The sequence below is a fragment of the Colias eurytheme genome, chromosome 6 (assembly GCF_061535395.1).
Source record: "Colias eurytheme isolate Ceu_HAF_F1 chromosome 6, ilColEury1 Martin Lab GWU primary, whole genome shotgun sequence".
NCBI lineage: Eukaryota > Metazoa > Arthropoda > Insecta > Lepidoptera > Pieridae > Colias > Colias eurytheme.
Window position 1 is genome coordinate 10294498 of NC_142985.1, and position 26869 is coordinate 10321366.

Sequence of the window (26869 nt, forward strand, 5' to 3'; positions counted from 1 at the left end):
CCCATCTCGAGTGCGTTTTATGTAATGCACAAATGACCATTCACGGAACGATAACTAGATCATCGGTCTCCACATCTCAGCACCCTATTCCGATCAAAACGAATTTTTCGATTACTTAGTGACAGATTTTTTATAGTCATTCAAGCCAGTAAGGTAGTAAGACATCGCCGTACCGGCAGCGCGCCGCGTTCAATGAAACTATCGTATCTCGTGTTTATTTAAGTTTGGGAAATACACTTATTCTGTTTACGTTATAAATGTAATAATTTAAGCCTTAAGTAATTTGTTTACGTATACTGTATTTATAGAGGTTTTAAGACCTCCACACGCGTGTTATAAAAGAGAAGTTGTATGTCTGTCGTTATCAATTGATTCCTAGGGTCGAGTGTATCGAATTGTTAATATGAGTGAGTCTAGGAGGTCAGAAAGTTGTGAGAGTGAGAAGAAATATGATTTGGTGCCTCCCGAAGGTGGCTGGGGATACGCTGTGTGTGTTGGCCTTTCCGTTATATTTGTAAGTTTTTTTTTAACACATTTACACTACAATTAAATAAGATACAAGAATGTGACGTGGTCATTTATTTTACTGTCAGTTAAAATTAAATATGTTTCACAAGTTAAACAACTTTAATAAATCAGCATACTTTAAAATGTATTAACATCTACTAGATGACATTTAGTTAGGATTTTCATTTTTTATTACTAGTGTTTCCTGCAATATAACACACGCAAAGGTTACAAAATGATTACTAGTAATTACAATGTTTTTAGTAATATATGTAACGAAAGTAATACTCTTAAATTTTCTTAAAATTAAAATTGATCCTCAACGTTAAGGTAATAAGGCGTATTATTGGATAAATGTGGATTTTTACTACATGTCAGCAGATTACACTTACGTAAATATTGCCTATTGCGTGCCTATATGCGAATTTACAAAAATGCTCTATATGCAAAACGACATTTCTTTATACGACGTGCTATTGTATTTTCCTCACATAAAATATAGCATGCTAGAATAATATTAAAATAAGTAATAATTAAAAAAAGAATAATCAGCATAAAAATAAATTCTCCAAGAAACTATGACCCCGGAAATTTGATCGCTGAATGCAAAAATTATTCAATTTTATTTAAATAAGAATGCCTCTTACTAAACCTTCATTAAATCTCGATTTTAAATAAATTAAAATTTCACGAGTTATAAAATATAAATATAACACATTGTTTATCATATTAACGTTCTTGATTGAAATATACATATTATCAGCATTCTATTGTTTTAGCCCTCATTAATACAAGGATTGCATGTCGTTTGTAAAGTTTTTTTTTTAATAATTCAAACGAATATATTCTCAAAGATATCTAGGTTAATGATTGATCCAATTTATAATTTAACCTTTAAATTAATATCCGTATACAGCGGAATATTATCAATTGTACTTTAAGAGGAAGTAATCCTTTTTCTGCACCAAATTAATTTATTAATTTAAAATAATATTAAAATCAAGTCAATAAATGACTATCTCAGTTATTATAGTCAATGCTTAAATGTAGATGTTTAAAGGAATTTACTTGTTATTTTTAATTGTTTAAAATTCAATTTATGCTTTAAAAATCATACAACAAAAGCAAAGTATTAATTTTTATAAAGAGTAAAAATTTTGAAAAAAATTAAGCTATGAAACATTTATCTATATAAATATATCAAAATTAACTATTCTCAATACATTTTAACGGGTTCAATAACATTCTGTGTTAATGAATGTCCCGTAATATCCATCTGCGGCTTACTATTTTGACACAAACGAAAGGTACTACAAGGAGAATTAAGGTGTAGGTTTTTTTATGTCAGAGCAAGCAAAGGGGCAGGTGGGCAACCTGATGTTAAGTGATTAGTCTATTTGCCAAATTTCCTTATATTATGTAAATAATACGAAATATTTTAGCAATTTTCTAGATCATAACATGTAGGTTAAGGTTCGATACATGTTTTTGAGGAATGTCTTAGAAGTTTAATGAATTGAAATACCGTAATAGGCGCGACCTTATGCGATTTGCTCTACATTAAAATTAAATCAACTTAAGTTAACAATTTATGCATGCAGTCTCGTTATCTAACACTGTGTTTACGTTTTTTATTGTATAATAGTATATCGATTATAATTTATTAAGAATAAGGTGATTATAAGTGATCACATTTTTGGAAGTTTAAGCCTTTAAAGAAAATATCGGGAGGTTATATTCGTTCGTTTTACTCAAATCTTCGAATATTTAGCAGAATTCTCCTTTAAAAATTTTCGTTTAAATATAATTTAATCATAAACCTACATAATTTATACCATTCAAATCATCAGATTAACCAGCAGTTAAATTAATGCAAATATCGTCGTTGCAGTAGGAACATAACAAAATAAATTCAAGAAGGAAAAATATCTAAACACACAATTAATATTACATAGTAAGTCAGATTTAATTAGATTACAATATTGCTAGAACCTATTTAGAAACTAAAACTAATTTAGAAATGAATATCAATTCCATTGGTATGTAAATATATCTCGTGCTTAATTTACCTCGATAGATAAGTGATAAATGTAATATAAACGCTTGCATATATAATTATAATAGATTTAATGCACATTTCAGTAATTAATAAAATATGAATCAATTCATTGAATCACTTTTAACACGAAAACGCACTATTCCTTGTCTTAATTGTAGAGCATCTGAAATAACTCCCGTTCGATGTTTTTGTTTTACGATATTCAAATATTTAGCTAGCTTACCGCCTGCGGCTTCTCCCGCTTTGTCTAAAACCTAATAAATTATATAAAACCATCCTCTTGAATCACTCTAGTCATTTACTCTATTAAATAAAATCCGTTGCGTAGTTTTAAAAAATTAAGCATACAAAGGGACATAGGGACAGAGAAAGCGAATTTGTTTTATACTATGTAGTGAAATAGGTACTATGTGTATAATATGTAACATATTTCAAACATTAGATATGTGTATTAATCCTGAATATGTGAAGATCTGTGGTATTTATCAACAATTAGGTACTACCAAATGTAATTAATATAAGAATATTATATATCTAGTCAGAAATTGTAGTCTAGATTCTAGACCAATCTATGAGCTACTTTATTCCGGGTACGCGATCCAGTTTCGAATGTTTGTTCATTGAAATAAATGTACTTACATAATATACAAAAACTTTGCTTATTACTTTGCTATCTTGAACGTTTATTCTATTTCCATTCGTCCCTTTTAAGTAAATAATAACAATTATGCCAAATTTCATATTATCATATTTATCTATATATTATATATAAAAATAAACCCCCTTTTCATTGGTCCCGGCATCATGCGTGAAACGGTGTACCGATTTCGATAATTTTTTTTTTCGAAGCCGGGCGGACCGCTAGTTCTAAATGTATTCGCAAAATATATCGCATGTTATATTCTATCCTTAAGACAACTACGTTACATAACGACCGCGACGGAATAACGTCATATCCTCGTCTAAAAGGCCTAAACGAAGTTAAAAACTTTGCTGATCCTGTTAAAACTTTATAATAAAAGGTCACCGACTTCCTCACACTAAAAAGTAGTTGAGTCTCGGCGACTTTTTTGTAACAGTTTCATTTATTTTACGAAATTCTAGACATTATTCTGGTAACTAGTTATGGATGTTTTGACCCACACAAATTAGTCTCCTCTTATAATAATTATTTATTCCCGTTTTTGTAACCTGCCTGTAGCGTTTCTCAATATAATTCGAAACAGTAGTTCCTGATTAGCGCATTCAAAAAATAGGTAGACCTTTCTAGCTTTATATTTATAACGGCATCTATAGATTCATAGTAAGTAGTAACGTTCAACTATTTATTTTTATGAAAATTATAAATAAATAAATAAATATTATAGGACATTATTACACAAATCGACCTAGTCCCACAGTAAGCTCAATTAAGGCTTGTGTTGTGGGTACTAGGCGACGATAAATATAATATTTAATAAATACATATTATATAGATAATAACACCCAGACCCAAGAACAAATAATTGAGTTCATCACACAAATATTTGCCCTGACCGGGGATCGAACCCGGGACCGTCGGCTCAGTAGGCAGTTACTTTACCACTGCGCCAACCGCGTCGTCAAATTATATAATTGTCTTCTTTTTTATATACATATTTTATATACCTATTGGCCAGAAATTGCTTATTTAAACTATAGGTAATATGACGCAATAATACATGTTTAAAACGAAACACCGAACCACATGTAAGGGCCATCCATAACCACAAACCATTGAGTTACTATGTACTACCACCACAAACATAATATTATGTAAATTATTCTAAAATGTCCAATCACGTGATTATCTGTCTTAATCTAGTGTCTTAATCTAGATTCTAGACAATGATAGAGAACTAGTCTCTATTACTACATAATTAATGTCTATCAAATAATACACGCGGAAAATAACTCAGTCTGTCCGCATCATTTTCGTAACTATGCGTCTAATTAACCAATTCATTATGATTAGTGTGAAGTGAGGTGTGAATGTATTAACTATTTCGTTACACTTGTATTATTTGTATGCAATGACTTGGTCTATTAAATGCAATTAAGTAGTGTATGTATGTTTAATTACTAAGTGCGAATATGATATCGGGTCGTTGAACTTGCGTGATTCTTTATTTTGTTACAGAAATGATGAAGAGTTATAGTTCTATCACTTTAAAACTATATCTATTAGATTAACATAGCCAAATTGAATGAATGCATTAAGATAGAACTCGGCATTTAGATTAGGACACTATTAATTCTTAATATTGATTCCATAACCGTATAAATACTCAAAAATCGAAAGCACGCGTCTATTAAATTTTCGTATGCACATATATTATGAAAATTCCAACGGAAAAGATACATGATTTTTAATAGTATTACATAGCATACATAAAATTACAATTATAATAATATATTGTACCTATATATAGATCTACTAGCTTTCCGCCCGCGGCTTCGCCCGCGTTTTCAAAGAAAATCCCGTTCCCGTAGGATTTCCGGAATAAAACCTATCTATATACTATAATATTATGTCCTTTCTCGGGTATCAAAATATCTCTATACCAAATTTCATGCAAATTGGTTCAGTAGTTAAGGCGTGATTGAGTAACAGACAGACAGACAGAGTTACTTTCGCATTTATAATATTAGTATGGATTTACTCGCGTTAATTTATTTTTTAAATCACTCTGTTATAATTATTAAACACTATATTTGAATAGGTTTTTAATACAATGACAACCTACGTTTTAAATACATTTTCTTTAATAAGAAAACGTAATATTTAGAAATTGAATATCCATACATGGTCTAATCAAATTTACATAGTAATAACGGTGCCGATACAAGCAATAAAAATAAAAGACCAGTAACATCACATGAGCTTTAAATAGAATCTGGACAAGCACGAATTGAATTACCCTAGTGGTGGTTCCATATGTTAACTATAAAAAAGAAAATACAAATGAGTTTAATTGCCCCATTAAGTTGATAAATACAATTGTAAAACAAACAAAAAATAAATACCGTGGATGTAATCGTTTTGCGATTATAAACTTCTTATACCTGACACATTTTCACGTAGCAAGCTTTTGTCACACTCAAATAAGTACAGTTAATCAAAATATAGTTATCTACATTATATAAAAATATAGTTAAGGTTTAAACTAATAATAATGCAATACCTATAAATTAAAAACAAAACACAAATAAGTTTAAATATACATTTCAATCGCTTGTTTATAATGATTTACGGAAATTTATAAAGTAATTGATCGTACACCAATTAATTAGTGAAATATGTTTAAAATGCTAATGAATGCGGCGAAATTCCTAGCTCTAACTATTGCTTAACATTATATTGAGAACTTGATAGCTGAAGAGATAGAGATGAGAGCTTGATACAAGAATCCATAAATTATGTTCTAATCTATTACAGGTATAAGAGCGACTTATCTATAAAACCCGCTCACTAGACGGTATCTATAAAAATCAATTAAAGGGACCCTTTCTTGACGTCACGTCAAGATATAAAACAAATCTTGCTACAATTTTTTTTATATATTTCAACAGTATACATTCGTTCTATTAAATCTAGTTAATATTTGCGTATTATAGTTTTGGATTATAATAAATCCATATTCATGTACTCAGATATTCCGATTTTTATTTTCAGCTAAAATCTTAATGGTACGGAAAAATCTCTCACATATTCCAGGTAGTTAAAATATGAATTTAAAATGTTAATTTTATATCATTGGTATTTGGTTAAGTTGTATAGGTATAACTTGATTCTTTGACGTCATAGTTTTTTTTTTACAATTTTTATTTATATATGAATAGTGTTCGGTTTTTAATTTTGTGACATTATTATATTTTGGAGTAGAATAAAGCTCCCTACATTTGAAAAAATTGCCATGTTACTGTCATTTTTCCTTGTATTATCACCTCATAGAAATTATCAACATTTGATTTGCAAATATGTTCAAATACCTTACCCATTATTTAAACAAAGTTGTTGTTTGGCACATCTTATTCTAGGGATTTCTAATATAAATAGAATTTATTTCGCACTACTATCACAACACGCTAAGATAAGCTTTGTGTTCATAACCACACATGTTTTATTTCCTCAAATTATTTTATCTTATTATATTTCATCACATGGTTCTTAGTCTACCTCATACTTTAACTGAGAACCATCAGATTAAACAAAATAAGATGGTCTTCTATTTAGATAAAATGAAACACAAAATATAATGGAATTCCTACGTGTCTTAAAATAACATTACACTTGTGTAAAGCTAGGTAGTTGACTAGTTGCTAGGCTAGTGTATATTTTCTGTAAATACCTAAATGGCTTGTAATTATTATAATAAGCCTTGTGTATTTTATTGGTATGCTAATAGTTTAAACATAGCATTGGGAGAGGAGTAACTGTTAAAAGCTGTTACTGTGTAAAATAAATGTCATGTTCCTACTTCAATAATAATAATATGTTCTAGGGTTTATCGTACTGCGTTTAGTTTCTTATTTTTACTATTAAGGTTTTTCTGAAAATAATATGAATAATTCTGTTGTAATTGTTGCAAATTTTGTTGGTTTATTAAATCATATTGTAATAGGTAGCCGAAAATTAAGGCATAATTATATAAATTCCAGAAGCTTTAGACCTGGTTTGTGTCTGAAATATGCAACATTTGATCACAAAATATTCTCGGGACTTATCTTAAATGATTAACGTGAATAGCAATAAGCAAGCCACTGAAGCATGCATGTAACGTCGACTTTTATTAACCGCGCAATTAATTAAATTAAAATGTAAATTCTAGAATCATATTAAACGTCCTTAAGGGCTTGGTCTAGTAGTGCAAACAAATGCATCCTGTCATCCTATATGTAAATAATACAAATGTACTAAGGGAAAGTTGCTCCACTTAATTTTTAAAAATTAAATCATTCGTATGCATAATTTAATATTCGTAATAAGTACCAAAAATGACAATTTGAAACAATTTTCGTGAAAATTACACCGGGTGATTTTTTTTTATCAGTACACAAAATTTGCGAATACTTTCTATTGATATCTTCAACTTCATGTTTATATAACTGATCAACTTTTACAAAGAAATTTGGACGAAATATAAAAAAAAATAAGCTTTCCATACAAAATGCATAACTCTATACATTTTTTTCGACCTAAGTTTCTTAGTGAAAGTTGTTCAGTTTAACTAATAAAACGGATAAACAAATTTTGTACCTATATAATAAAAAAAAATGTAATGTTTGTGTTAAAAAATTATTAAATAGAAAAATACGCAAATGAAAACAAAAGATATTTATTTCTGACTAGCTTCCGCCCGCGACTCCGTCCGCGCGGATGTCAGTCTTCGCGTCTTCTACAGATTTATTATATTATGTATAATATATAGATTTATATTGATAAACCTAATAAATCTTTTGCTAGCATTCTGATGCTTTATCGGTTGCACTGGATTTATCTCTTTTTTTCAATCGCTTGAATGATATAGGATGGGTCCTTGATGGACATCGAATGCTGAAGTCTCGAATCAATCAATTCTGACAGTAGGCAATTTATGTAAAATCTTGATAATGGTCCATCATTTTATTTTGCCTAAACGTTACATACCTACTTTTTTATATATTATATTTTTTACGAATGATTCACTCCAGTCCAAACAGCAAATAAGCAGACTTCTGCTTCTGCAACGTTTAGTTGTCCCTGAATTTGGAAAAAATAGTCATGATTCTTATCTATGACAAAAGTGTTATTTTTTGCATTGTATTTCAAATATTAATTTTTTTTAACCGCATCTTCCGCATTCATGTCTTTTGCCGGAATTAGACATTTAACTTCTACTAGTCCCATTTTCCCTTTTTGATATGGGAGTGTATAAAGTAAATTTTTTAGATATTTCTCGTTATACTTTTAAAAAGTTATTATTGTCATTTTGCTCATCAGGTAAATTAATTTCGATATCAGTTTTAAGTTTTTTGATACCTGCAATAATAACGTTATAATCGCCTGCACATACTTATCGATTACACCCTGTATACAATCCACCATCCACATTCATAATGTTTTCCTGTCCTCCTCTCCTTTACGCTGTTCACCGATACATTTTAAATGAGTAAATCTGCTACCACTGAAGGATGTTTCATTGTGATCAGCAAATTTTCACCACTGTTGTCGATTATTTGTTTTTCATTTTTAATCAGCAATTGGGAATCATCAGTTTTGTTTTATGCAGATTGGTGATGTACCCTAACAATACGTCGAAAAGGGAAAGCATCAACGAATTATCGTTTCGTCCTCTTTTTTTATTCTTCGCGTCTCTGTTACTTCTGTTTGTTTAGTTCTCAACACCCACTGAATTTTCTATGTTATTGTGATCTTCCATTACATCTGAGTTTTGATGATGTGATGATAATCCATTCGTTTTAATATTGGTACTTAGAGTTGGTAGACTAAACTAGAAATGGCGGACTAAATTTGTCAGCGCGTCTGTAAGATCAGAATATAAAACCAACATCCTGTATTTAAGTTACAAAATTAATAATCAAACAAAATGCCGCTACATTGAAAATGACTAGAAGAAAAAATTAAAACACCTCGGATCAATTTTGGAGTAAACAAATAATTTTCCCCGTATGGGGATTTCCCCGGATGAACTTAGGAAGTTCAAGTTCTCAATACAAGTTTATATTATATTTCGTATTTCTCAAACGAAAAATAAACATTTTTGGAACTTCAAAAAAATTATATTATAAGAAAATTTATGAGCTTACTTCAGTTTTAAAGAAATATACATCCCTTTACTGACACCCCGTAAAATAAAGAAATTGTTGCCAATCACCTTTGCAATCTATTTGGTTTCATTAACTTTATGTTCGAAGATAATTTTTTTTCTAGTAGTCACACGCGTATTTTTTTCGTTTATTTTCCATATCGAAATCAAATGTTTAAAAATACGAATATTTGCACAAAACTAAGATAAAAATAATCAATTAACAAAAATATTAAATTTAATGAAGTAGAGCAACTTTCACTTCGGTATGAAGGAAAATCGAGCGTAGAGCACACGTCAGAACGCTCCGGCCCAAGGAGCGCGACTAAAGAAATTCGCTAGGATTTTTCCTAATTATTTTAAATATTTTTTTAATATTTAAAGAATTATCAAAATTCAAAAAAAAATTTTTTAAAGGATTAATACTCATTGGTCTTCAACCAACTCGAATAAATTAATGGAAAAAATAACTTTTAGCAGTATTTATCAATAGATTTTGTAAGGCAAAAAATGGGAAATTTAATGAATTTATAACGTTCTAATTAAGAAAATCATAAGTTTTTCGGCAATTGTATTCAGCAGTTTTTAATAACGACTATATAAGGATAATAATGCGCTGATCAGATTGTGTAAATTGTAATCGGTTGCAACGTAGTGAGTGCACAAACTTAGCTCGAAATGATTTTGGGGGAAAGAGACTTATCTTGAAGGCCTGATTAAGGTAACATAAAGTAACTTTATAAATGTGAAAAAATTCACGCGCATTGCGTATATAACACTAATTGATAAACAAGAAAAAAAAATTCAGTTTATCATTTCATTAGCCGGGAAAAAATTGTCAAATAACTTGTTGAAAACGCAATTTTGCTAGACTGCAGCCTTAATTTAAGAAAAAGCTATAATTGACGCACGATTGATTGAACTTATCGTATTACTTTTGTACACTACGAAATTAGGGCCGGTAGCTTATTTTGCATATTAAGTACATTCTATTTTACAAGTTTAGTTGAGCTGAAGCTTTTTCTTAAATTAAGGACGATTAATATGATTCTAGAATTTACATTTTAATTTAATTAATTGAGCGGTTAATAAAAGTCGACGTTACATGCATGCTTCAGTGGCTTGCTTATTGCTATTCACGTTAATCATTTAAGATAAGTCCCGAGAATATTTTGTGATCAAATGTTGCATATTTCAGACACAAACAAAGTCTAAAGCTTCTAGAATTTATATAATTACTAGCTTTCCGCCCGCGGCTTCGCCCGCGTTTTCAAAAAAAAAACCCGTTCCCGTAGGATTTCCGGAATAAAACCTATTCTATGTCCTTTCTCGGGTATCAAAATATCTCTATACCAAATTTCATGCAAATTGCTTCAGTAGTTAAGGCGTGATTGAGTAACAGACAGACAGACAGAGTTACTTTCGCATTTATAATATTAGTATGAATGCCTTAATTTTCGGCTGCCTATTACAATATGATTTAATAAACAAATATTACATATCCGTGAAATGTTTTCACTATTTGATTAGTTTACCTTTCCATACATGTAGAAAAAGTTCCATACTTGTTATTGTAACGGTATTCAGCCGAACGTTCAGTTGCGCAAAAAACAGTATTACATTATGATTTATGGCTGTATTTTGGATAGTTATAAAGTATTTTGTTGCAGATAGCTGGCACTGCTCACCAGCCCGTATTTGGGTTTATATACAATGATTTTTTAGACGAACTCGGTGTTGGAACCGGCGCTGTCACCCTTGTGTATGGAGTGTTCCAAGTCACGCTCGCTATTGCTGGTAAATATTGCTTTCATTACATTTTCACATTTTCTAGAGTAAGAAGAATATAATAAATCTGCCATTAATATATATTATATTCTGTAGTTAATAGTAAAATATTTAATGGCGTTTGTAATAAAATTGTAATACAATTACACGATATGTATTTCCGATTTTAAATTTTTGTGTTAAGATTATTAATGTATGTAACGTTTTAGTTTTATGAAATCTTACTGTCGTAAAGAATCTGGATATATTTTAATACTAGCTGCGCTTCGCGGTTTCACCCGCGTGGCTCCGCTCCGGTTGCTCTTAGTGTAATGATGCCTTTAGCCTTCCTCGATAAATGGGCTAACTAACACCGAAAGAATTTTTCAAATCGGACCAGTAGGTAGTTCCTGAGATTAGCGCGTTCAAACAAACAAACAAACTCTTCAGCTTTATAATATTAGTATAGATTATGTATCACATAATTAAGACACTCCTTTTGTTTAGTTTGGCACTTTGTTTGCGCAATTTTATTTTCGTCTGTTATTGTGGTGGGAGATACTATCTTAGACGCGGCTTCTTAGTAAACATTTAAATTCTTTATCTTGTGTGTCTATGATTTCTTTTTATTTTAAATTGTTTTAAATAAAAATTCCATTACGTTATAACCTAGAGATTTCATTTCATTAAACAAATAATTGCACCCACATCAGTTTCTAGAATGTTGCAAATGTATGTGTATAAAAAGTAAATTTAAATTGGAACAACTATGAGAAGGGTTATACTGGTATTATCATCTCGATGCATACGAATTAAACGATTAGACTAATTCTTGTTCAAAATTGATAACAATTATTTAATATGCTGTTACACTTTAGTAATATGAAGCTAATGTTATGAAAATATCAATGAAAATTTTGTATTCGTATATTTTAAGCTATGAATGCATTCTAAGAGCATTTTATTCATACTATTCACATTACACATACATAAAGAAATTTATTTTACGCTAAGTAATGACTTCGAGTTTGAAATAAGTAGGAAAGGTCACCAAAATGCTATAATTATAAAAATTTAATTGCGCATAACAAAGTAAATATAAAAATTTACATTTACACACATTTTTCACATTGTTATGTCCTAGATGCTTATAAAATACCGATTATCTTATAAATCGAAACATTTATTCAAAGAAATATAAAATTAATTTGATTTGTTAGTCATACTTTGAATTAATTATTAGATACTAATATACTGACGTTTTTTATTATGACATTATACTAGGAGTTAAGGCCACATTGGGAATAAATCATAACTTATTTTTTAAACTTTTAAAATATTAACATAGCAACTGTTACTGAACGAAAATATATAATAATCCGTTAAACATATATATATCAAACTAAACATATTTTACAAAGATTTTAAAATAACATAAGTTATACCAAATATGCAGGTACAATGGTTTTAAACGGGCAATAAAAAATGTTTATTTTCAGGATTCTCCGCAAATATAGCACTGAAGAAATTATCACTAAGACAAGTTGGACTTATCGGAGCATTTATTTACACTTTCGCATCATTTTTAGCCATTTTTGTGGTGTCAACAACACAACTGATTATAACAAATGGATTCTTGCAAGGGTTAGGGATGGGCCTCCTTATTCCGGTGTCATATACCAGCTTTAACAGTTATTTTACAAGGAAAAAAGTGCTTTATTTGAGTCTATGTAAGGCATCTATTGGATTGATAACGATGGTGTATCCATTGTTTATAAAATTTACTATAACTGAATATGGATTTCGAGGCACGTTAGCTATTTTGTGCGCGATATCTTCTCACAGTATTTTCGGGGCATTAGTTATGCACCCAGTACAATGGTATATGGTGAAGCGAGTGAAATCATGCGAAAAAATTGTTTGTAAGTATATTTTATTACTTGTAAATTAATCATCAATCTGTATTAAATAATTGTATTCAGACTTAGCCTCTATAAAGTGTTTGTAAGAATATTATTTAATAAAAAAGTCTCGGGCCAACGTGCATGTCTGGCACTCCACTACAATTAGAAAAACTACCTTTTCCTGCTTGTCACATAGCATTAAAATGTATTATGTAGATTTAAACTATTTAACACATGAATACGATATAAATTGGCAATTCTATTCCAGTGATCCCACCAACGCCAGCGATAGAAAACGGCAAAAGTTTCGACTACCCGAAGAGTATAAACGGAACAAAACAAGACGCGAGATCCGTAGAGAACTTGTACATAAAGCAAGGCTTAGAGAACCACAAAGGATCTGGGCTTTTATTCATTCCCAAGTTGACCGACTCAAGGAGATTAAGTATTCCCGTGGTTTTGATACCGGCGGACAAGAGTGATGGCAAGTTCAACTCTAGTGACAATGTGTATATAGAGAACCTTTATAAAGCGGCGTCCGTGTCCAGTTTGGGCAACTTCGGCAACATGGGATCTACGCCCATGCCTATAATCAAGAATAAGGAAGGTAAATGGTAAGGCTCTTTACTAGTTCAAATAATAATATTATTTAAATCGTAATAAATTTGAATAAGCAGATGCTAACACTGAATAACGCTGCATAGATATTTTCAAAAAAATAATATTAAATACGAACAACAAGGATACACATATATCCTAGAAACTGAATTATGTATAGACATAAAATTGTTTCGCCGAGACATAACTGGAACATGACTGGAACGGTCCACTATAGCTAATATTATAGACTGACACTGATTCTACACCATTCACTGATCGAGATGCTATTTTTACATTACTATCTACGATTTTTACATAATGTATCTCATTTTGAATATCAATTAATTGACGTCATTAAACCAGTATTTATTTTGATCTATTTCCTTTTACGAGTTCGGATAACCATAAATTATTAGACCCTTTATTGGAATCCTAGATATGCGACAGAGTCCCAAAAACTGATCTAATGAGGGTTGATTTATCTATTAAGGCTTTTTAGGGTCTTCGAATTTCGTCTCAAGATAATTTGTTTCTATTTCTTCTTAGGCTAATTACAATCAATGATTTATATTCTTATATGCTCATTGGAAGTAATAATTTAACTAGGAGTTATTTATCTTATTTAACTGTTAAAATAAATTGAGCAGACACATAAATAACAAATGAAACATGTACTAAAAAACATAATTTATTGCGACTGCGTTAAAATATTGTTCATTTATATCTAAGCATTTTATTGGTTAATTTATTAAGTGTGAATCTGATGACTATAAATGGCTAGTTTTCTTACTTTTATTTATTTATTGCATTGCGTGATGTATACACTTACAGCCGTACAAATAAACGAGTTATAACATTTTATGCAAAGAATAAACTAAGAATAAGGAAAAATCATACAAATAAATACGAAATAAATGTAACCTAGTATAACTTCGTAATAAGTATTCATACTAATGCTATTCCGTCCTTATTACGGCTACCACCCTAGTATAAGTCTGACATAACCGAGTTATAACATATCTTTTAGTACATTATGCTGTGTTTTACAAGTTTTAGAAGCAATTTTCAATCTAAATTTGAGATAATAGCAATGAGAGTAATACGAGAAGTAGAAAAAGTTGAGCAAATTAATAATTTCATTACGTACCTATTGAAATGGAAAATTTTGTATGAAATGTCAAAATATAAGAAATTATGAAAAACCCTTTTGATATTTATAATGATTTATTTATTTACAACATGCGCCAAACCATACATACATAAAACTTATTTCTAAACTTATCACAATAATATACACTTTCGTTGAAAATATAAATCTTCTAAGCCTGGAGTTGTATGTTTTGAGTACCAGTTATTTGGCAACTCTCTATCTCAAGGTGGGTTTATCTTCTGTTCTCCAGATATTTGATAGCGTTATCTATCATTTGCTTGCATATTTAATGATATATTTAAATTATTTCCAATAAATATTTAAAAAATAAATAAACAGAACATCGTATGATGAAACTTCACAACAAATTCGACGAAGTCAAAATGACAGCACCAAGGCTTAACCGTAGACAATTTCAATGTTTTTCATAATTTTGTGAATGAATTGCGACGTTGCCGCTTCGCGCCTATTGCATAGCGTGAGCATAGATACATCGACGTTATTCCAAATTTATTTGTAAGAAATTATGACATCCTTATTCTTTATTTATTCTTATCATATCTATGCATTGCATAAGGTTTGAATAAGCAAGTTTTTATTTGTACAGCTGATAAAGTATGAAACTATAATGAACACAATGACATCATACAAAATAATACTAGTAGGATTTTATAGATCAAAATACGAAATCAGGCATAAGTATTTGAAAAACTCAGAATCATTTTCTAATATGTATTCTCACTAACAAATAACCGATGTCGTATCTTTAGAATGTTATTCCAAAGATATTCTCTAGTAGTGTGTTTATAATGTGGATATTAATAAAAAAATAAGATTAATTTCTACCATACCCAGCTAATATAAAGCGATTAATATAATCGTAAAATTACTGTGTGATATTAATAAAATTTCATATTTTTAGGCAAACAGTGGCTGAATTCCTTGATCTTACTCTTCTGAAAGATCCTATCTTCGATAATATAATTTTCGGGCTGGCGCTGTCGTTTTTCGCTGACCTTACATTCTTTACATTGGAACCACTTTTCTTGGACAAAAACAATCTCTCAAAGGTGAGTCGCATTGATTTACTTTAATATATAGTTGTTTACAAAATATTTTAATCTATAGAACATGATTTTAAATGTCTGCTGTAAATATCACCGCATTTTATAGATACATATTGTTGATCTTTTTTTAGAAATTAATTTCGCACAGAAAATTTATCTAAATGCATACGAATGACGCACGTGTATTTGTATAATTGATTCATGAATAAGATATAGTCATTTTACAACGGCATTTATTATAATGTTACTCTACATAACTATTTAAGAATTTAACGATACAGAAAAAAAACGTGAGATTAAATTAAGTCACGTTCACCGACGATTTCAATAAAAATTATGTATCGTTTTATACTTGCTTCTTTTGACGTCGATAACATGTTTATAATTAACTTTGACACTGGTGTCTGTCTATCGGAATTTCATTTTTCGGTCGAGTTTTATGTCATACCATAACGATTTTATTCAATAGGTACATATAGATAAATGAACATATTTTTTCAAAAGGGCAAAATCAACATATTATTTTTTTCCATAAACATATCGACTTCTTTCTATGAAAACAATCATTTATTTACATTGATTTATTTATACCTCCAATCTGACATTTTATTCGCACTAAATGATAATGTACCTATGTTCCTCCTTAGACTGACATCTAATAGTGTTAGTAATAGTAGTTTGTGAGAATCCTTCCAAATATTAAAAAATTCTAAATAAGTTATTAACTAATACAAACAGACGGATAGACTGACATACTGAAAAAATATGAAAAATTGTTACACCAAGAATATTATAATAGGTTATTTCTGTTATTTCGACATTTCATTAGACAGAATATAACAACAATCCCCATTTAATTCCGTGTAAAGTTAAATGTAGAGCCACCTTTTAATAATTTAAAATGTCTAGTTAACTTTTTTTATTAAAAATATATATTAATTTAGCCTTTAATATGTAAAAAACAGGTTTATGAAAATTAAATAAGTAGGTATTCCGTAAAATTGTTACTTTGAAAAATATTCGCATGTGATTTAGAAACACATTTAGCAGTTCATTACACCAAAATAAATGTGATTGATCTAACCTGATATTTGCAATATTATTACATTCAATTTACACGAGTGGAACAATTAAGAAGTCAAATCGAATATTTCGGTTGTGGTTTAAAATTACGGAAAGACTCATATTACAATAAACCAAGGATAGTTTCAAAAAAAAAATATTTTAAATATTACTATGTATTATTATACAATATTATGACGTAGATAGTTGAGAAATTAAACAGATTTAAATAATCTCCACGAATTTTTGACTATTTTGTAAATTTGCTTTTGATATCAGCACTATTGTTCCCATGTAAGGGAAATATGTAGGCATACGTACATATATCTCCCTAATCCCTTAGAAAGGAATAATACAAAACAACCTTATTACAAACTACTATCAATTCTGTACCATAGTGATAAAAAGAAAGAACACTACAGAGTGTGAAAGTAAATGCCTTCCGAACTCAACTTCCGCTAGACTAAATGAATAAATGACGCAAAATTTATGCGAATATTTGAAATTTTTATACCACATGAGTCAGTGTTAATTGATATCAATCCATTAATTAAACTAGACATATGAATGAACAAATAGTGAGGCCAATAGACAGTCAGGGGTTTTCGTTTTGTTTATGAAATGTCCTTGATTCTTAGTATATTTATAAAACAGAAAACACCTTGAATGTGTCTAGATATTTTTATATCAATGGATATTATGTTCGGGTTAATATTTAGGTCAGTTTCGTTACGTAACATTGAGGAAAAAATAAAACGGCATTTTAAGTGCGAACGGCGATGCTACAAATAAGAAAAGGTCTTTGACTTGGCTTTGCAATAGGTATATTACCTAGTGAAACGTTAGTCATTTTTTATTAAGTTTGATTACAGTTAAATGTGAAATTAACCGATTTAGTCGAATTAACAGCAAAGTTAATGGAATGTCATACGTCATATGACTAACTAGGTACTTTAAAAGATAATCATGTAACAATATTAAATGACATTATAATTAAAATATTCACCAAATATTGCATAATAAAATCTCATATCGATACACGTGACGACGGCACAAATAATTCGTCAGCCCTTTGTTATTACATTAATTAGTATTGATCGTGAATAAATATTAAATAACAATTGCCATATTTTTCTATGATTTGATGGGAAATACGTAAGCAGATTTTTTGGCGGCGAACCTCAATCCTGAAGAGCAGACTGAAAATCAGCGCTGTTGCTCTTCTTCGAGTCAATCAGCATAGCTGAGTCTGGACCTTTGCCACAAAACTATTTTTTTTATTATTTTTTTTATTGTGTTCTTTAGGTTAAGTAGGTTTTTTAGGTCTACTATCGCTACCATAACATAGTTAAAAACAAAGTCGTTTCCAGAATCCCAGTGTCTGAATGTGTAGATCTTAAAAAGTACGCAGTGGATTCTCTAGGAAAGTCTTAGCTTATAATTTGATAAGTTTTAGATAAAGCGGGCGCATCCGCGGGCGAATGCTATAATAGTATAATATATGTACATATTAAGCTACGAATGATATTATAATCCTAAAAAATAAAGTTCAAATATGAATTGTTTTTAATGAGAGGTGAACCAGCAAGGCGTTCATCGTTATAATAATTGGTGGGCAAAAAATTCCAGACAACGATGCAGTATACCCGATGATATTATCTTATTTTATTTCAATGCAGGTATTTAAAAATAGTTTCATCTAAATTTCTAATAAGTCTGATATTATTAAGGTACTCTATACTTGACATTTATTGATAGTTAGATTAGATAATTATATTCCAACTTAATTCATGTGCTTGCGTCATTCTCATAAAAAATCGTAAAATATCAAACAGATAAATAAAATCCAAATAAACGCCAGTTAATTAAATGTTGAAGTTTGATGTCAACTGGTAACATTAATATTATAAATCACAAATAAATAAATAAATAACTCTTAGAACAAATCGTTACAACTTGAAAATTGTATATAAGCTTCAAACAATCAACAAAATGTATCGAACAAAATAACGCTTTAAAAAGTCATTAACAATATTCCAAACTAAAACAAATTACTCAAATATATCTACATATGAGTCAGCTTACACAGTTTCATAGAACAATCACCAATAGAACCATATTAGGCCAAAAAAAAATAAACAAAACTTATATTCAAATTTCGTTCAATCAATGGTTAAGTACGCCCATGAAAGATATTAAATCTGCGACAAAATTTGCGAGCATTATCTGGTACTTTCTTTCGGTTTGAAGTTTCCGTTCGACCTCCTTCAGAGCAAGTGTAGACACGAGGTTACGATCGAGTATTCCGGAGGTTTTGCCGCGAGGAATGCAGATAGGGTTGCCAAAATTATCTTAACGATGTGTAATTAGCATATTTTATGTTATTGATTTTATAGATTAAGATAGATCAGATAAGAGATTATTTTAAAACGAAATCTCTTATACCTTATCTAAATCTTTGTCCCACGGTTCTTTTTATGCGGAAATGAAGTTATAATCAAATGCAATAATGCATTAAGATAAACAAAGTTTATTATTTCAACGAATTCAGATTATTTTGTTTTTATTCACATAAATTAACATTTAAAAATTTTGTTTATGTTATTCAAACATAATAAAAACCATAGATAAAAGTTTGATAAATATGTTAAAATTATAAAAGCACATCCCTGATACAGTCAATGAAAATCATTGTGCAATATTATTCACAAATAACCAGTTATTATACTGTGAATAGTTTTCAAGTTTTAGTAACCGAAACAACTTAACACATTTAATCCGAATATTAAGTCACATTTTATAATAATTAATTTATCTGCTTATCATTTCTATTACTGCATCTAAACAAACGAAAAACGTTAAGATTTTAATCAGCGATCAATTAATATCACATTAACAAAATTCAGCGATCTACATTTATAATTATACGATGGTTCTATTGTATTTTATTAAAATTTATTTATTAATGAATTATTAATTATTATTGTATGGCAAATATGACTTTTAAATATATGCGTATCTACAGTATTGTTTATCAAAGCATTGTAACTAATGATCTCCAAATAGTTGCAGTTCCTGAAGTCATGTGTTTTTTATGCAAATTAATTAGGTCTTAGAACGCCAGCGTGTTCTATAAATAAAACAATCAATTATCTCATATAAATAGATTGTATCCTTCTCAAGTCAATACGCCTTTGTATAAAAACAGTTATAATTGTTATATTTATCTAATGTTGCGCAATGTTTCGGAACATCTGATGTTACTGACCGCGCACAAACTACTTATTTAATGATATTCACGATTAAATATTTCTAAGATGTTACAAGTTATGCAAACTAATTAAATATTATCTATAATAATTTTGCGAACGATATTTTTAAATAATGTTACGATACATCCGATTAATTTTGAATTAAAAGTTTTTCTAGCAGTAGATATTAACATTACGTAAAATAAGAATCAATTGTAACGTTCGGAAACATATTATGCTAATAACAAAACTTATATAATTAACATTTTCTTGAATCCAAACAGTTTTGTTAAATTAAAAAAAAAATCTCTCATATATTTTATTGCCCCAATTCGCCCCAATATAATTTCTAACCTAATAAATACGAATGACGTAGTTATAATATGGCCTTATTAAAGCAGTAATTAAATTTGAGTTGATAAGTCATAGAAACCTTTGGAAGTTGGAACAGCCTTCCGTATAGCGAGCTTCGTCACCTAAAAGATAAACAAAATTTGGCCATTAATTTTGACCTTAAATTTATAAATTCATTCATAATAGTAAACAAGATACATTTCCATACTGAAATAATTCCACTGTTATTCTATGTAATACTAATAAAAAGTTTTTAAATTTATTACTATACCGACACAATATTAGATTTTATACCATCGAAATGTCCTGAGGAATATAAATTATTAGCTGTGCTCCGTGGTTCGGCATTGTTCGCCTCCTATTGGTCTTAGAGTTATGATATATAGCCTTCCTCGATAAAAAGACTATCTAACACCGAAATAATTTTTCCAATCGGACCAGTAGTAGGTACCTGAGATTAGCACGTACAAACAAACAAACAAACTCTTCAGCTTTATAATGTTAATATTAGTATAAATGATGAAATAAATCGATGTTTACTTCATTACAAAGAAATTAACATCTTTCGCTTTCGATAAGTTATTGAAAAATTCTGTGTAATCTATTGCACATTAGTTTTCTTTGCATTTAATTTTAATTTGTTTGTACTACTTTGGAGGATTTATTATAATTGTATAGCGAGGTTGTAACCTCAGTGTAGCTATTACCAAATCTGCAAACCGCATGTTAGTGGAAACGCCTGAAATGTATTAGATTCACACGCTTTAACAAGTTTCATTTAACGAGGTATACGTACCGAGAATATTCATTACCTATTTGATGAACATGGAATTAAAATTATGTTTATAATTAAAAATATAAATATTTAGGGGGATGTTTTAGTTTCGTTCTCTATTGTTCTCTATTGTTCACAATAATTGTGTTAGTAGTTATAACTTTAATACATTCCAATATTATGAATGCGAAAGTTTGCGTCTCTATTTGGTACGTTTTCTCGGCTAAATCACAATAGATTTAGATCAAAATTTTAGGAATGACAATTTAAATCAACTTCTTCTGATAAATTATCCCATAAATGCTGTAAATAGGATGTTAAAGCTCTCGTCCGTCTGAGAATGAAACCGCGGTATAATAAAATTTCCACAAATCGACGTCCCAATTGTGATGAAATTCGACTCGTAAAAGATGAAAATCCGGGGTCAGTCAGCATTAACTACAACTATTATTCATGCAATAACAACATAGAAAAATGTAGAATTTAACAATAAAATAAGCAAGATATGGCATGTAGAGCTAATAAAATTAAATCAATATAGATACTAATTAACATTCGACAATTGCCTTGGAGAATAGCCGGCAAATGTTTTGTATGCAGTTCTCTGATTTTGTTGCTTTCGTCATATGAAACTCACTTTGAAAAGGTTTTATTTTTAAAGGAAAGCATATAATATGTAATTTCCTTTTGTTATGTACAGGTACGTTTTTTGTATGAAACAGGAAATATAAAAAATTCGTTTGTTTTTTATAATACATACACACACGTTATTTGAGTACATTGAACTAATTGTTTGGTAAGTCAAAAAAAATTATATTAGCAGTCTTTTTTTTACATTGTTCGTTAATTGTTTTGAACAGTGAGACTCCCTAAGGCAGGAGCAATGTTCGCACTTGACATGCCTTTTATACATTTTTTTTATAATATTTAACGGTTAAAAAGTAGATCATGATATAACAGTTAATTTAACGTTACACATATAATCAGAGTATGTGTAAGATGTATCAAGTTAAGCGAAAATATTTTAAAACGTCACGAACAAGACCCAAAAACCTGCCTGTCTGAGATGTAACTTCATTGATTATTTAAATATGTTATAATGAAGAAACCATTTTCAAAGATATAACTCTAATTCTATTTAAAAAAAATGCGACATAGATATCAAAATAGTAACATTTGTAACATTGGATAAATTAATTATTCATACACACTTTTTTACATTGTAAATCTCTACGGCGCGGTGATGCAAGAAATAAAAGGCTTATTTATTTATTTAACTTTTTCTAGGATATAGAAATTAGGACACTAATTATTGCTTTCGGTTCGTAATGAATACGTTAAGGTGTAAAAATTGTATTTCATTTCATATCCCAATGAGAGACATACAACAATGTAACTTAACAAGAAGGCACGTATTTATTTAACTTTTATACAACCGAACAATGTTTCTTTTTCCAGATTTACACTTTATTGTAATTCAATTTTGGTTTATTTTTGTTTGCAGTCAGAAATAGCAAATATAATAGCAGTTGGAGGAGCTACGGACATGTGTGCGAGGCTTCTCCTGGGGATCTCTGGACAGTTCTTCCGAATGAACAGCAGATATATGTTCTATTCTGGGGCGTTATTGGCTGCTATGTTTAGAATGGGTAATTTACAAATTAACTGTATATTTTTTATAAACATGTTATATACATATAGTTCCGTCTATATACTCTATGCTATAATACTAGTTAAGTCTATAAACACTTTGGTTTATTTAATGTTGTAATAAGGCTTGTAAAAGGTTAGTTTTCAGTTACCTCTATGGATTGACAGGACTTATCAATTACAGACTATAAACATAATTTTATTTATTCTCAGTTGTGTTTCATAATCCATTAAATAATTATTCTGAATTTATTGACAATTTTAAAATAAAGATAGGATCCCAAATTTATCTACGTTTTAACCAACCATACATTACAAACTTTCTACCTTTGTTTCAGTGATCATAAACTTCACAACATACACTCCGCTTCTAATCCTAACCGGATTACTGGGTGCATTCAGATCTCTAGTGCATATAGCCCAGCCTATCGTGATGGCGGAGCATGTGCCGATAGAGAGGTATCCACCAGCCTATGGAATATACATGCTGTTGGCTGGAGGCATCAGTTTAACTGTGGGGCCTATGATTGGTGAGTAATTTTCATAGATTTTTTGCACTTACCGGTATTAAGGTTGATTTGGAATAAAAAATAAGCCATGCCAAGCCATTTCTCTTGCCATGTGGAATAACGTAGCTCTCTGCTGGTGGAATGATTTTCAGAATCGGTTCAGTAGTTTTTGAATTTATCCAGCAAACAATTTAATGTTACCTTTGTTTGCGATGTTAAGATTAATTATTTTCGAGAAGATATCAACTGTAATATAATAGTTACGCGAGGGAATGTTCTAGAAAGTTCCTACACACAAGTTTTTGTTTTGCTTTTCTACATATTACCTTTATAATATTATCTCCCATACAAATTATAGCATTCAACAAATATCTCTATTGATTTAAACATGATCAATAAGAGTTTAATTAATTTCGGTACTATCAGTACCTACTATACCTATAAACTTTATTATAATATGTTGAATTTCTTCTAAGAACCATAAAGATGTAATTTAAACTTTGATGGAAGCATTACCATACATTATTTCCCTAATAAATTGAATAAAACCAACATTCAAGGCTCAATAAATTTTTACATAATGATTGGCAGTAATTGGATATTATCTCTATCTATTACAGAACCTGCTTGTATTAGACCCTTAAAAATTAAAATTAAAACGTTTAAATGAATCAATTTACCACATCATTTTTGTTCAATGATATTGTAGATTCTGGGGCCGTATTATGACCTCTTATTTCCAGACAGATTACGCCGTGAATTGAACTGACGTGCAAATTCATAATATGATCGCAATAACAGGCCATGCTTAATTATTATGGTACCTATTATATGAATTTGCCAGTCAGTTCAATTCACGGCGTAAACTGACAGAGGGAATAAGAGGTCATATACGGATCTTTTGATAGTATGATTTTGTTTGTAGAGCCACCCTTAATAAAACTGTAATTAAAATAATAAATAATAAATAATTGTAAATATGGAGTACAGAGATTAAATATAAAGTAATAACAAATATTATTTGTAGGAAGGTTTCCCAGCGAGCCACTCTGAAGTTGGGCATATCGCGTCAACTTCTTTATTAATATTTGAAGATCCTTTGAAATAAGCTCTGTTACTCGTAAAGATAGCACAAGTTTAAATTTCACTTGAGCACCGCTTGCGAACTTTTACTACTCTCAATTATTATTGTTTACAACAGTATGGCTTTTTAAATGCTACAGTTTCGTAAGAGAAATGTGACTTTTCAAGATAATATGTAATATAATCGCATAAAAGCATAAAATATTACTTATTCTGTTGGTTTTTTTTTGCATAATAGTTTAATTTTGCACTTGATATTTTAACCCATATACATACATTTTAAAATTGTTTGTAGTTTAAGCTGCACCATTTTTCTACATATTTAGAATATCAATCTCATCATCATCGTTAAAATTTCAAAAAGATTTAAAAAAGCTATTTCTACATTTAAGAAATAAGACCCTCAGTCCAGTAATACCAAACTAAGTACATATTGAAATTAACCACACCCTTGACAGTGACAAAAAAACACTAGGTCAATCAGTAAAAAAATTACAAACTTTCACATTATACAAGCGACTACTCAATAAATTAAAATAATCAAGCCTAGAACAAAACCGCGACCACTAAGCCGCAGTTCTTATATAACATATCGACTTACTACAAAATATGTTGTTTTAGGTTTCATTCGAGACTACACAGGCAGCTATAAGATTGCATTTATTATGTTGGCTATGTGCAACTTCTTCTGCGTAATACCCTGGACTGTAGAGGCTGTTATAAGGTACATGCAACGAAGACGAGAAAGCTCACAAATATGCAAACAATGAGACAGAAATAACATCAAAACTGAGTGCTCAAATTTATTTACGTCATATAAAGTGATATAATAAGTACGTTATGGCGAAACGACGCCTTCAATATATCAAATATATTATGATAGGACTGACGTTTTAAAGTGCAAAATGATTATGTTATTAAGACTGTGTATGTATGTTGTTATTTATGTTGAGTTTAAATTCGTCGTAAGGTAAGTTACATAATTTTAAAGTAAGTTATTGATAATATACGATTATGTTATTGTTGTAAATATTTAATGTTAAGACAGATCCGGTTATAAAGTTTTATTAGTTGATGATATTAAAATTAATGTTAATATTATATTATATTGTATACATTCGATAATTCTATGCGCCTGATACTTTAATTGTTCTATGAAATGTATCTACGCACAATTGCTCGGCCTTTAATCGCTAAGCTTATTTATTATGTTAAAAATAGACATACAAAACATTATTTCAGTGCATTTGTTAATAATAATTGTAAAGAAAATCTATTTAGGATACCAAAAATAGCTTACTGTTTTTAATATAAGTAAATATATTAAAAGTGAAGGTAGTACTGTTGAATTTGGGTGTTATCATAATTATGTATAAAATGAACAGTAAAACTGGAACATGTATAAGTTAGAACAGATATAACTTTTGACCTATATTCCCAAAAGTCACGGCTAGTTTTTAATTCACTATTTCTTTAACATACATGAGTCGTATCACTGCCTTTAATATGAAAATATTACGTAATATGTTTGTTATAGTTTTTTTTAGAAAATAGTTACGAAGTTACTATTATTTAGGTAAAAATAGCTTATAAACATCGTTTTATAAAAAAAATCGAGTCAATAAGAATCAGTTAAAAATAAAAGTTTACCTGTGTACTTTAAGTAACATTACTGCCAAAAATAGCTATGTATGTAATTTATAAATAATTAGAGAACCTTAAATTATTTACACAATACCAAAAGCAAGAATAAAAAAAGAAAATACCGTTCAAAAACGGAAGAATTATCGTGCCATCATTTATTATTTTACCATACTCATACTCAGTCAGTTGTCGGTTGAATTAAATTAGTATTACAAGCAATTATTTCATTGTCTACTTAATATAATATATACACTATATAATATTGTAGCCTATATCACTCAAAAATGTAGCTTTCTTCAGCTAAAAGAATTTCAAAAACATACTTTAGTATGCATCAAAATCAACCTTTAAGTGTAGCTTATAATATAAAAAAAATATATTTTTCTATTACAACAACGTAGGTACAAGCAAGTGTAACAGATTATTGGTTAATAGAGACAATTCAGAGTCATTTATTATATCCGTGTAATATAACAGTAGGTTCTATATTGAGCAACATCAATTTAGTTATAAAGTGTCCTTTGTTTTTTAGAGTGTGTGACATTATTTCAAAATAACGAATTCGAGTCTATATAGTCTAGAGTCTATATAAAAATTCAGTTACAAAGGTATTATATTTTTATACTAAGAAAATTTATTTATTTAGTAAAAATTAAGTGT

At 29.4% G+C, this 26869-nt stretch overlaps 2 protein-coding genes across 3 annotated transcripts in view; one reads left to right on the top strand and one right to left on the bottom strand.

The window, feature by feature from the left end:
• Positions 1 to 26869, bottom strand: part of kcc (solute carrier family 12 member kcc) — a 270331-nt gene that overhangs the window by 160473 nt on the left and 82989 nt on the right. The window lies entirely within an intron of this gene.
• LOC149907995 (monocarboxylate transporter 9-like) lies at positions 160 to 25429 on the top strand. Its single transcript, XM_090103447.1, has 8 exons — positions 160 to 514; positions 11064 to 11190; positions 12660 to 13082; positions 13333 to 13678; positions 15737 to 15884; positions 22828 to 22972; positions 23312 to 23503; positions 25187 to 25429. Exons 1-8 carry the CDS (start codon positions 404 to 406, stop codon positions 25333 to 25335), a joined length of 1641 nt encoding a protein of 546 aa, XP_089959573.1. The 5' UTR covers positions 160 to 403; the 3' UTR covers positions 25336 to 25429.